The sequence below is a fragment of the Zootermopsis nevadensis genome, unplaced genomic scaffold (genome assembly GCF_977971745.1).
Source record: "Zootermopsis nevadensis isolate Lab colony 2312 unplaced genomic scaffold, Znev_1.0 Znev_ptg000017l, whole genome shotgun sequence".
Taxonomy (NCBI): Eukaryota; Metazoa; Arthropoda; class Insecta; order Blattodea; family Termopsidae; genus Zootermopsis; species Zootermopsis nevadensis.
Window position 1 is genome coordinate 4,772,187 of NW_028259149.1, and position 12,694 is coordinate 4,784,880.

The window sequence follows — 12,694 nt, forward strand, 5'->3', positions numbered from 1 at the left end:
AAACAATTTAGACGTGACGTTGGATTCGTGATTGATGAGTGAGGTTTATGAAAAGAGGATTACCTATCTCACTATCAAGTGCATTGTGATAGATGATTCCCGCTTTAGTGCACCTACGGTTTATATGTCCTCCCCCCCCACCCCGTATTCTGAATCACCATCATCATTGTACGGTCGTAAAAAGAACTGAAAAATTAAGATCTAGTTGGTTTGTTTCATATTAACAACTTTACTTTTCGAGACATTGTTGCAAACAATTCAATAATTCCAATAAGAGATAAAGGAAATTGCAGCAAACATTGTTAAAACTCTTTATTTACTACTGCTAAATAACTCGTTGGTCTTGTGTTAAGTTATCGCCGTTCACGTGTAATAGAAAATAAATATGTAATTTATTTCATATCGTTAAAATTATTCCCAAGAGAAACGAAGTGACAGAATGTTGGAAAATATTTCAGAAGTATATTCACTTTAACTACTTCGTGCAAGGAACACATAAAATAAATTAAGCATGAAAACAAATTCTACTGAATATTGACTCAAAAACTACAAGAACATAACCGGGATATAAACGCTGTAACAGAAATTGTATCATGGGATATAATGAACACACCCGATCGATGTTCTATTGTTTATTACGTTCGTCCAATGGGAAACTAGGACCCGCTGATTGGTTAAAATTAGTTGCAGTGAATGAGGAGGTTAAGACTTCATTTCTTGGAAAAATGTATAAATATTGACGGCAATAACTATAAATTTGTAAGTAGAATTATTTGTTTATTTATAGCTTAAATACGTCAGTGAATAAAATTAATTCGCAATATAACAATTTCGTGAAAGAATCGTGCTTTCAAGAAGTTTATATTGCAACACAACAACTATTAACATAACCTTAATTCTGTCAGTATGTCGTTGACGTAAAAGAGAGTTAGCAAATTAATTTCCACGTTCGTCTTTCAACAATGGACGGAAGTGAGTGCTATTGTCCTTCATTTTCAAAACATATTGTTTTTAATTCTGTAACAGTAAGAGGCAAAAGATGTTAATACACTTATGGACCAAGCAATGAATACCATTGTTTATCCACCACATGTTTTAATAGATAAATTTGAGTGCGTGTAATCAGTTTCAAGCTCGGGAAGATTTATCGGTAGTACGAACTGAATATAAATCTGAATGGGCTCTAGAATGTGTAAGCCTAGATGTAGGGAAGGACCCCACCCCCCACTTTTATGAGTGATTATTATAAGCACTGCCTTTCTTTGATGTGTTGAAAATAGTAATTTAAAAATTGTATTATGCTACTATAAATATTGAAAAATAGGTAATCTGAAAGAATGAATATGCTATTTTAAATTCACTTATAAATAATCTTATAAAACAAGTCCTAATATCCCTGTTTAGAATCCGAAAGATAATTTTAACTTGCAGTGCCATGTGTAATAAAGCCTTGCAAACAAAAATGACCTATAACGAATTTTGGAAATATGTGCATGTCTGTGTGCCTCCCGCAATTCTTTTGGAATTTTTGGACAGTGCAAAGAAATAAATGTTCTGCTGCACACGGCCAGGTACATCATACCAAATGATGCAAAATAAATATAATGAAAAGTGCAGATAATAAATGTAGAACGTGACAGTACGTTTGATGAGAAGGTTCATTTTCTGTTGGATCAGGATAGCCAATGTGTCTAAACGACCAACTAACATTTCGTCCGGAACGTTTCTGTTCTTCACTTTTTTGAAAATATTTTTTTATGAAGATTACTGTCTCCTGGGATACTACGCAGTGCAGTCTGCTAGAAACTGTTCGACGTTTCATAGGTGATTAATGCCTCTACCACCACAGTGTTGATGAAGGCATTAAGCATATCTGAAACGTCGGTAAATTTCTATTACACTGCACGGCGCAATATCCCAGAAGATAGCCACCTTAATACTTGTAGCCGTCAGAACCTGTAATTTCAACATATTTTTCTTTGTTTTAACATTCGTTTTTATTAGAAAAATTTAGTAAAGTTCATTCAAAGTCGAACTTGAGAAAAAAATTCTTTCGGTGTAAACAATTAGGTTAATTCTTGAGAGAAATTACTTCACGAAGGGTTTGATGTCCTACCAAGAGAGGATTCAACTGGCATCTCCAAGAGAAGAATTTTCTTTGTTTTCATTACATGGCGCAAAGAAATTATGACTTTCAGATCCAGTCGAAAATGTATGAAGGAAACGGGTGGCGCAAGTGAATCGAGATAATTACCGAAAGTTACGATTAGAACCAAAGACATGCGACTTCTGTAATTTTGCAGGGCGCATGCGTTGTACGTGCCCTCTCGGAGTGCTGATCCCCATAGTCGGGGAATACGGACATTCCTGCCTGCAACAACGTGTCTAATAATTTGAAACGACGACAAATTCTTATAAGCATGAGTGGGTCAGAGAATTTAACAGGACCGAAAAGTACACCGACTTTTATGAAAACTGTAGTATCTCAGAGGGGCAAACACCGATCAAGTAAGAGACCAGACCCGTCAAAGTACGTCGAACAGTCAACATCTACAAGGGAATACCCGGAATCCACTCCTAGAACAACAGAACACCAACAGAATAAATCACGATCACGTCCACGCAATGTAAAGCCCGTTTCAACACGTGACGCCAATGTCGATTATTTCAAAGTCATAGATAAGACAGCCGATTCAAAAATAAGTTCACCAGAATGGCATACATGTGATAAAAACACTTCAACAATAGATTCTTCAAGTAAATTATTAATTTCAGAAGGCATATCCATCAGTGACATCCACAATTCATCAACTCACATGACGAAACAACTGCAGATTTCTTCATCAAAACCCCCAGTGGGTTCTCCTAAACCGAATTTCAAATCCTCTTACACTTTATCAGACTCGAAAAACACCAGAAAAGATGAAATACCAGGCCATTTAGACCCTGGACCATCAGTCCGTGAAGAGGAGGCACATGTCACAACATCATACACGTCTAAGACAAATCTTGGAATAACCAGCAGTCCTAAATCTGCAATTAGTTACAGAGGTTGTCCTTCGACTTCAACACATACAAATTTGTTAGAGACGGGTACAATCACAAAACATCCTTCACAAAAGCGAGTACCGACAGAAAACAGAGATTTAAATCATTTAACAGCTGCAAAGTCCAATTCCGTTGACAACAGATGTGTGTCTGATTCTAAGAGCAACTCAATCGAAAATCATAAAACACAGCAATCACTTTTTGGAGAACATCTATCAAATAATACAAAATACAATGAATCTAGAAGAAATGATAACAACGACGGCATTTTTGAAGAAAGCAATGCTAAGGACCTGATTCAGTCAGAGATATTACAACAACCGGATTCAGTGTCAAAGGGTCAAACACACTTTCGGAGACGACTAAACTACAATGACGGATGGTTTGAGGAAGTCAATAAGCAAGCAGTCCCTCAGAACACAGAGCAAGACAATGACATTCAAATTGACGATGGAACAAATTTTAGCATAATACCCAGACCTCACGAGTATTCTACAATCGGAACAAACACAGGTATGTTTCTTAGATTTTTTCCTTACTGATTCATTAATGGATAAGTTATACTGTCCGTCAAACAATAGATTTAAAGAGTTTAGCGCCGAGCAGGTTTTCCCTAGGTAAAAATTTCCAACAATCGAGACCGCAAACACAAAACCTGCAACAACTATTTTTTATTATTTTGCCAATCGATTTCTCATATTGACCCGGACATATGGGACCACCTGTATATACTGTTCGCGACTGTAATCTTGAGACTTGCAAGGAATGCAGGAAGTCTGAAGCTTTAAAGGCTGGCGCTGTCTTGCCTCCTTCCTCCTTCACCCCACTTCCTCACCCCGCAAGTCCAACATTACAGTCGCGAACAGTAGGTCCTCGCTCGTCCAGTCGAGCCAAAAGTTAACATTCACGAATTGATAGTATGAAGGCGATCAAACGCACCAGAAATGTTATTGCATGCGCATGTTTCTGTGCTTATTAAAATGTGCTAAAGTCACTGAATTTATGGACTGTGTTTTCAGGTAAAAGCCCGCATCGCAGCCTTTCTTCGGCAATAAATACGCGGGATAGCGGTGTCTCCAGCGGCCGAAAGAGTAATTTAAGTCGCTTCGCCACGTCCGAAACTAGCACCGCAGGAGATTCTTGTATCGGACGTTCCGAAACGTCGGAACACGCGCGCCGTCTTGTTACGGCAGGAGACGCCCAGGCCACTAAAAGTCAGCTGAGTCATTCTCACGATCCGATGACGAGAGACGCCTTGGACAGGCCGAGTATTACAGACGACGAAGATGTTGGGATACTGTGTGATGCAAATGACGATTCGACAAGACGTGACAGAAGCTGGGAAAGAAAAAACGTTGGAAACCAAATCGCAGAGGAAGGCAATCATCAAAAAAAGAATTGTACCAGCGAATCAAAATGCCATGATGATACAAGTAGGAAAGGCACTTCGATACAGCCACGAAGACAGGGCGAACGACGCGCTTGCATGGAGAAAGACGACGCCTCGGATGCACTAGAGGCTTATTTGGATAGAGAGTCAAACCCATCATCAAAAAGACGGGAACCAACGAAAAAGAAATATTTATGTCACTGTTGCCACAGTTTCGTGTCCTGTTCGACATGTTGCCACCCGCATATTTGGAAGCCACAGTCAGAAGAATGTGGCTGCTTCCGAAACAAATCAACTACTGACAAAGCTCAATTCAACCGAGAAGGGTGTAACTGTGCGTGTTGCGAATGCTATGGAGCCACAGGCACGATTGAGTGTCCTTACAAAGAAACTGATGCGGATTTTACCTGTTGTAGAAGTGGTTGTCACAAACACGTAAATATTTCAGTAGATCTTTGTAGTCCTTGTCGACGTTCATTTCATCCCTGCAAAGAACGTATGCCATTAACACGTTGCTTTCCGAATGCCACAGAAAAGACACATGCCAAACGCATTCTTTATGATCTGCCGGAAACGTCTGAGAGTGATTCGGAAATCAGTGAAAGCAAGAAAAGAATACAGAAGGGAGTACACGAGACTCCGGTAACCCGCGAAGAGCCTGACAATGTTCCAGTAGTTGAAAACGTCGAAGAAAGAAGAGGGTTCAGCAGTGTCTTTTCACCGTCGACAGAACGGGAAGATCAGGCCCGTGTACAAGACACGGTAAATGAAAAATCCTTAAACCTAATCCGTTAATCCGTTATGGCAAAGCTGAAAGCGTATCGAGCTCTGAACATCACAGAAACGACACGCGGCCCTGACCATTGCGCGTAACACGGGTAGATCACCTTCAGATATTCTGTTCCGCGTTCTCAATTGAACAAAGAGTCAACTGTTTTTATTATTAATCATCAGTTCCACGGGGAAACAGCCCTCGACAGTCATTGCCAGGAAGGTGGGTGGACTTCTAAAGCTGGTCTGGACTTGGTGATAAAGAAAGCAGGTCTCTGCCTCCGCCAGGAATCAAACCCCAGGTGTCATGACCACACACTTCATTTAATGACAAGTTACAAAAGCGTGGAGCTATACCTTTACTCCCCCATACGCCTTCACGGCGCAGTGCTTGAGCACAGGAACGACTTCACTATTATTATATACTCCATATGATCATATCGTATGTATGTATATTTGCGTAACAGAAACATATACCTTTTTTAAACTAACTCCGCGGTACTTCTTGTAAAGCTAATAGCGGCTATATTAGTCAAAAAATACACCTTCTTTTACGGAACCACCTTGTCCATTACCGCGTTCACAACAGCGAATCTTTCAATCCTATCCTGCGCCAAAGAAATCAAGTCTACGTCCCATTCTCTAACACCATCTTAACATTATCTTCCAATGAAAACCCACATTTCCGAAACTGTCTCCTCCAATCAGGTTTACTAACTTAAACCTTGAAAGCATTTCTCACTTCCTCCACGCCCCCACACCACCACCACCACCACTCATTCCATCGTCTGTGCATGATCCGCGATAATATTTTCCAAATAGTGTAATAATTGAGTAGTTAAATGCCTATTATGATAGTGCTCGTGTTTCAGGAAGAAACAAAATTAATGAAACATAAAGCAGTGACGTCACACTACCGGCAACAACATAGACCCCTAAATATGGACGCCGTGGAAGACCATGGAAATGAAATTCAAGAAGTTGAGTTGCAAAACCAGAGACCGGAGATTCCAGAACGCAGTCAGTTCAAGCGACTCACGTCGAATGACGCAGATACAATCAAGCAAAGTTTTACACGTGAGTCGATTTAATATACAACCCCCAAAAAATCTGGTTATAGCAGCCCTATAAAAAGTCACCAGTGTCATCTGTGGAGACATTCGATTTATAACCTATACTATATAAGTGAAATATTACTTATCAATTATATAATCTCTTTCAAGAAATGAGTCCCAAATATTTATTAACATTAATAGAAGTCATCACCCTATTCAACCAATTTTTACGACAATCCTAGAGTACCAGACCGCACCATAAGACTTCTCCTTATAGATTACTTGGTTCAAATAATGACAATTTTACCGAATCTCCGAAGGAATTTATAACTCGTCATTCAAAACCAAGTTTAGTGAACACAGGTCCCTGTAACATAATGAATTCGGCCACTTTTAAAGTGGACTCTGCATACATTTCATCAACAGATTACTGTAACAAATCTATGTTTATTACAGGTTTTCTTCCCGGAGAACCATCTACATCTTACGCTACAAAACCCACGTCTGTTACAGACTCACTACGTGGAGAGGAATTCTTTACATCTCATACTAAATATACGTCTAACGCAAATATTCCGCCTGAGGAACCATCGGCAACATTTTATAATAAATCAACATCTACCACAGACATTCCGTCTGGAACACCATCGGTAACATTGTTTAACAAATCCACACCAGCCACAAACACCCAACCTGGTGAGCCATCATCATTTTCTACTAAAACTTCGAATATAACGGGCACACAACTTGCAGAACCATCAACATCTTTCTTCAACAATTCTGTCAATACCACTAATTTTCTACCAAGGAATCAATCAAGTCCTTACTCTAATACATCTAGAAGTACCGACTATCCGCCTCTGGAACAATCAGTATCATTCCTTAATAAGTCTAAACTCACTGACTCTCTCAGAGACCCATCTGTTTCTCATCTACACAAAACTTCGCCCATAACAGGTTCAGGTTCTGTGCCTGGAAAACTATCCACGTCTAAGGAGGAAACCCTACAGGAAATACCATTTCATACCAAGACAGGTTATCGTGAGTCAATCAAAGATGAATTTACTTACAAATTACCACACTCAAATGAGCCCATTGATCTCAGTTCTGGTAAGCAGACATCATCTCGCCACGTTTTCGCCACAAATCTCTCGCCCTCGGACCTATCATCATACAAAACGTCCCTTCAAGTTCTGAAGACGACAGGCAGAGACTCAGTCAATGCGTCAGTTGCGCCACACACAGAGTCAAAATTAACAAAATCCGGACTGGACTCGAAGTCACAAACATCCAGTCACAAAGGCTTTATATCTGAAAAATCTGGTCGGTCCATTTCAACTAGAGAATCAGTTTATAACGCGCACGTCGGAGCAGAAGCTGCTGCTGATATTACTGCAGGCACTGAACCTACAGACCATCCGGATCTCATATATACAGCGCACGAGACGTCAGAAAGCTACACTTACCCAGTTTCGCCGCATTTCAAATACTTGGAAGGACCTTGTGAGCAAGATGAAATTATGGAATTTCCTTATTCTCCAAACACTGATAACAGAAGACAGGCAGACATCACAGGTATTAGTTGTGGGTGCAAATCGCCGAAGAGAAATGCATCAGCCAGAACCGCTTCCGTAAGGGAAATCGAAACTCGAGTCGCAGACGATCCAGGACACACGTCAACAGAAAGATTGGATCGTTATGAGCAAACTATCAGTGAAGTGACACCTAACTTTACTTTCACCTCAATATCAACAGCAAATAGTACACTTGGAGAACGGATTCGTTCAAATAACGCAAAGTTATTTTCTTTGAGTCATATAAGTTTGGACGGGCGCAAAGACGGGAAAAAGATAATTGAGTTTGACGGCCTTGCTGTGTTATCCAATAAAGGACAGACCTCCACTCCTCTTAGCAACACAAATACCTATAGAATTGGTAAAGATCGCGAGTTCGACCAAAGCGTAATAGAACCGTCAAATGAATTGACTGTCGAAGAATTTGTGTGGCCCACAAGTGAACGTTCCGAGCAGAGGTTATCATCAGAGCCCCATTCTCGAAACCGAAGTAAAGTATCAGCCGACTGCCGTAAGATTGGCGAGGAGCGTGATACGCCGAGAAACAAAGCAAACAAACCTGGATGTTCCACAAGCCGTTCAAATAGAAATACGGACGAGACTGCTAATGACGGCGGCGATGAACGATCAGAAAATAAAGAGAAACTGCAAACAAACTTCGACGTGTCTAAAGTTCTCTGGGCTGTGACAAAAATTAATATCTATGAAGATGAAATAAGAACGTATGAAGTCATGGAACCATCTGAAGAACCTCCATCGCGGATACCAGAAACGTCAGACTGCCTATTTATACTAACACCCAAGAGAAAGTAAGACGGACTGCAATTCACTATCGCCCGTAATCTTTGTCCGGATTCAGCGAACACGACGCACATATCAGCCACGTGTTCACTTATTTAATATCCCTTCACGTCAAAATTAAGATCGCTACAGTCACATCAAAAACAATTAATTTGAATTCTACGTTTCTCACTTTCTGTGATTATATAACTTTATTATAATTGGCTCCGTAATTAATATATTTTCTAATTATTTATAAAATATATGGTAAAATTGAAATGTCGCTTACAGACAAAAATTGGCTTGTATCAATGTTCTTGAGTAAAATTAAATACAAATTCACACACATTCCTTTGAATTAAATTGTTTTAATATATTTGCATGCTCGGAGCTGAAATTGTGCTTATGTGGTTCGTAAAGCTCAAACTTCACTAATTTAAATCGGAGCAAATGACTGGGTGCTTCATGCATCGCCGGCTGTGCCCCACCTAAGTCTTTGTCCCTGCAGGGAATGGAAATCCTGCCGGCAAGCCCACTGCCTGTCACTTGATTGACTGAGCTGTCAACAGTATTTGTTCTCGACGTATTCTAGTTATATTAGTCTTTATACGTCTTAATCACAAATGCATTATTTTGTTTCATCAACTGAAAAATAATTACAAACCCTTTATAGCCCGGTAAGTGGTAATTATATGTGCCACCTTCAAAACAGAAAATATCTCTGCCTTATTATATACTCGTATTATTCTCACTGTAAACAGTGATTATTTCCCTAAACACCATTAACCAATTCAGCTTCGTAACGGTGAAGTGCTGTGTTTTCTTTGAGGTACGGGCTGAATGTTTAAGTATTATTTAGGTAAGCATCGGCCTTAAAGGGTCTAGATCACAATGGTATGACAACGTGATTATACTTCCGGTACCAATTCCAGAGAAGCAAACTATACTACCGACTTTTCATCCGAAATCACAATGCTAGGCCTTAAAGTTCAACGATGGACGGGTGACCTAGTTTAGTCCCAAGAGATGTGGCGACATTCCTACATAAGGTCACTACTCATAAAATACAGGGGGCAAAAAACAAATGCATACAAAAAAGGTCTGGCGTCAGCGCACGTGAATAGAATCCATGTCTCCTGAGCGATACAAAAACAAGGCGCTTTCGGAATTGAACACAGAGAGAGAAGCCTTTCGTCTTCTAGGCTGCTGCGTCGTGTACAATATTTATCGGCGCTTCAGAGATGCTTGCTGCGTTTATCATCGCCCTGATGAAGGAGGCAGTAAAAACCTCCGAAATATCGGTCATGTTACGCGGTGCAACGACCTAGAAGGCAGTAATTTTTATATTCATCTCCGTGAGAACTTATTAACAGGTTAATTATCGCGTTCGCGGCTGGAAAATGTACTGGACTACATAAATCATCTATAATTACTTAATGATCATTGCCAGTGATTTCATAATCTTAAGAGTATTTTGTGAAGAATACAATTCAAGGAAGCTCCTCATTACGCAGTTTTCTCCGGCATATTTTTATGTCCTCCTTTTTAGATCTAACTATTCTAATCGACTCTCTGTTCTCAAGTATCCTCAATCTTAATGATGACAGACCAAGTTCGTCACCCACAAAACACAACACAAGATAACATTTTTGTATATTTTAAACTTTACGTTCTCAGATATGTCCATTGGCAACACTCCCAGAAGTTAAACTACAGAAAGAAGAAGTATAAGTTTGGCAAATGACATACGGGATGCCAAACTACAAAAACAAACAAATCATGTGAATTTTTGAACTTGGCCGCGATATAACATTCCGATTAAAGGAATACTTCTTTCATATGCATTAAGCAAAGAGAATAAATCCGGTTTACCCCGAATCGGGATACTTCATGGTTTGTGCCATAGTCTCACCTCATTGGACAATATCCAAGAAAATGGTCGACCTGTCCCGGAATATTTATTCCGTTGGGGAAGAAACAAACAAGTTCGAAAATTACGTCAGTTCGCTATTCATCCCCGTCATGTCTTATTCCACAGAATCGCAGTCTCCATTGGCCCCTTACCGCTGAGTTGACTTCTTTCTTTTCTATCTTAAAAGTAAAATATAACTCCCATCTTGTCCCCAGTGACGGTAATGTAGTCAATTTGTATCAACTACAAACTTTATTCAGTAATGCTGGAACTGTTAGCTCTAAAAACAGCCAAGTGAGTAAGAAAAAGAAGAAGAAGTCAGGAAAAGTCTGTACATGCACATATTTAATCATAATAAATCCTAGACACCAAAGAAGTAAGTTCGGGAGAAAAAAACACATAAATCCCGTTTCTTTAAAACTCTTCAACGAAGGCCTACGACGAGAATAGTAATAGACTTTCATTAATAATTACACTAGGTAATGATCTCAATATTGATCCTCTGAGCTCTAACGCCGCGTTGAATTGTAGATAGATACCGAAGTTTCGAACGAACAACCAGCCTCCATCCTCAGGGCTCATGATGGTAGCCGTCTATTTCTTCGAAACGATGGTACCTACCCATAAGTCCACGCGGCGTTACAATCCAGAATAAAATCACTGACATCTACACCGTCGTGACGACCTCAGATCCCGTACTCAATCATTTCTATGCGTGATTTATAATAACTTTTATCGGGGCTAAGTTTAAAGTTGTCAAATACAAAGTCAAAGATTGAAAATGCCGCCATGTCGCTATTGCCAAAAATTGTACAACACTTTTCCAGACTTACAAAATTATTATCTGTTCTGCCGGCTTTGTGGTCAATGCGTTTTATTTTTTTAAAAATAATGTACACTCTTTTTTTCTACAAATGAGAAAGCTAAAGCAGTCATATATTAAATCTTGTCCGTCTAATCACAATAAATTCTTATTAAATATTAAAATATTACAATAATTAACATTTAAAATATTTAAAATATTAAATGATGTTCTTTATCGAAATATTCGATTTACATTAGACCATCATTTTTCATGTTTCACGACATGTTTCAGTTCCTAAAAGAACCATCCTCAGGTTAATTATTGTAATATTTTAATATTTAATAAGAATTTATTGTGATTAGACGGACAAGATTTAATATATACTTATTATATCACAATATGACGCAACTTTACCATCTTATAAAGCAGTCATGTTAAATGACATATCTGTAACTCAGAAATCGGTGTTAATCTTGGTAAATTCGAGTGATTATCTTTCACTTCATATTTCATTTCTACAGCATCTTGCTTACTTATCTTTTCTCAGTGAAGAACGTAACTCCGGGTAAAGAGCTTTCAGAACAGCCGTTCCATCATCCAGTCCCGTTTAGGCCAACTAAGGGAGTCCACGCTACAAGCTGTGTAGTCATATTTACAATCTGCATTCAAAATTTACAATGTCTGGCTCCATGGTACATTATAATATCATTGCCAATAAAGTGAACGCTTAATACAGATTTCATGTCATAGAAATGACCTTAACTAGACTTGTATATCTTTCAAAAATCAATTACCACACAAAATTCCAGGACAGCCTACAAACTGACGCCATAGTTCTCGTTTAGTTATTGTTGTTGCCATGTTGGTACCACTGATAGCAAAATATTGAAAAAATACGTGACCCGACAAGTGGAGACGTTTTCAAGATCATGGGTGCACATGGGACAGTGTTATTCTTGCAAGATGGCGCCACAACACGCACTGCACGAATGAGTATGGTAAAGATGTCTGAAATGTTTCTTTGTCATCTAATCTCACGGTTTGATGATATAAAACTGGCCGCCGAGATTTCCTGACTTCCAAACTCCCTATTACTTTTCGTGGAGTGTGCAGAGTCGCGTGTTGTAAGCGCCTCTCCATTAGTGCAGGGGAAGGGGGGAATTTCCTTGAAATCTGTCAGAAGACATTACACACGCCATGCTCGATTTTCAAGATACGTGCTGTTTGTTGTATCACTTTATATTATTTGCTCAGTGTAACAGAATATATTCATAAATAAAAATAGTCTTCTCTGCCGCTTTCTGTATAAAGATTAGGTTGTCACCAGTGGGAAGACATTCATGTCTGGATTTATAAAAA

At 39.2% G+C, this 12,694-nt stretch overlaps 1 protein-coding gene across 1 annotated transcript; it reads left to right on the forward strand.

The window, feature by feature from the left end:
- Nucleotides 1–679: 679 nt before the first annotated feature.
- On the forward strand, nucleotides 680–8,952 carry LOC110829872 (uncharacterized). The gene is made up of 5 exons (XM_022064042.2): nucleotides 680–759; nucleotides 2,304–3,561; nucleotides 4,068–5,200; nucleotides 6,082–6,286; nucleotides 6,721–8,952. Exons 2-5 carry the CDS (start codon nucleotides 2,421–2,423, stop codon nucleotides 8,649–8,651), a joined length of 4,410 nt encoding a protein of 1,469 aa, XP_021919734.2. The 5' UTR covers nucleotides 680–759; nucleotides 2,304–2,420; the 3' UTR covers nucleotides 8,652–8,952.
- Nucleotides 8,953–12,694: the final 3,742 nt, after the last annotated feature.

Bases quoted from the DNA above. Each gene is read 5' to 3' on its own strand.
- LOC110829872 (XM_022064042.2), top strand. From the start codon at position 2,421: ATGAGTGGGTCAGAGAATTTAACAGGACCGAAAAGTACACCGACTTTT. The intron at 5,201-6,081 runs GTAAATGAAAAA...CTCGTGTTTCAG, and splicing joins AGGCCCGTGTACAAGACACG to GAAGAAACAAAATTAATGAA. The intron at 6,287-6,720 runs GTGAGTCGATTT...TGTTTATTACAG, and splicing joins AATCAAGCAAAGTTTTACAC to GTTTTCTTCCCGGAGAACCA.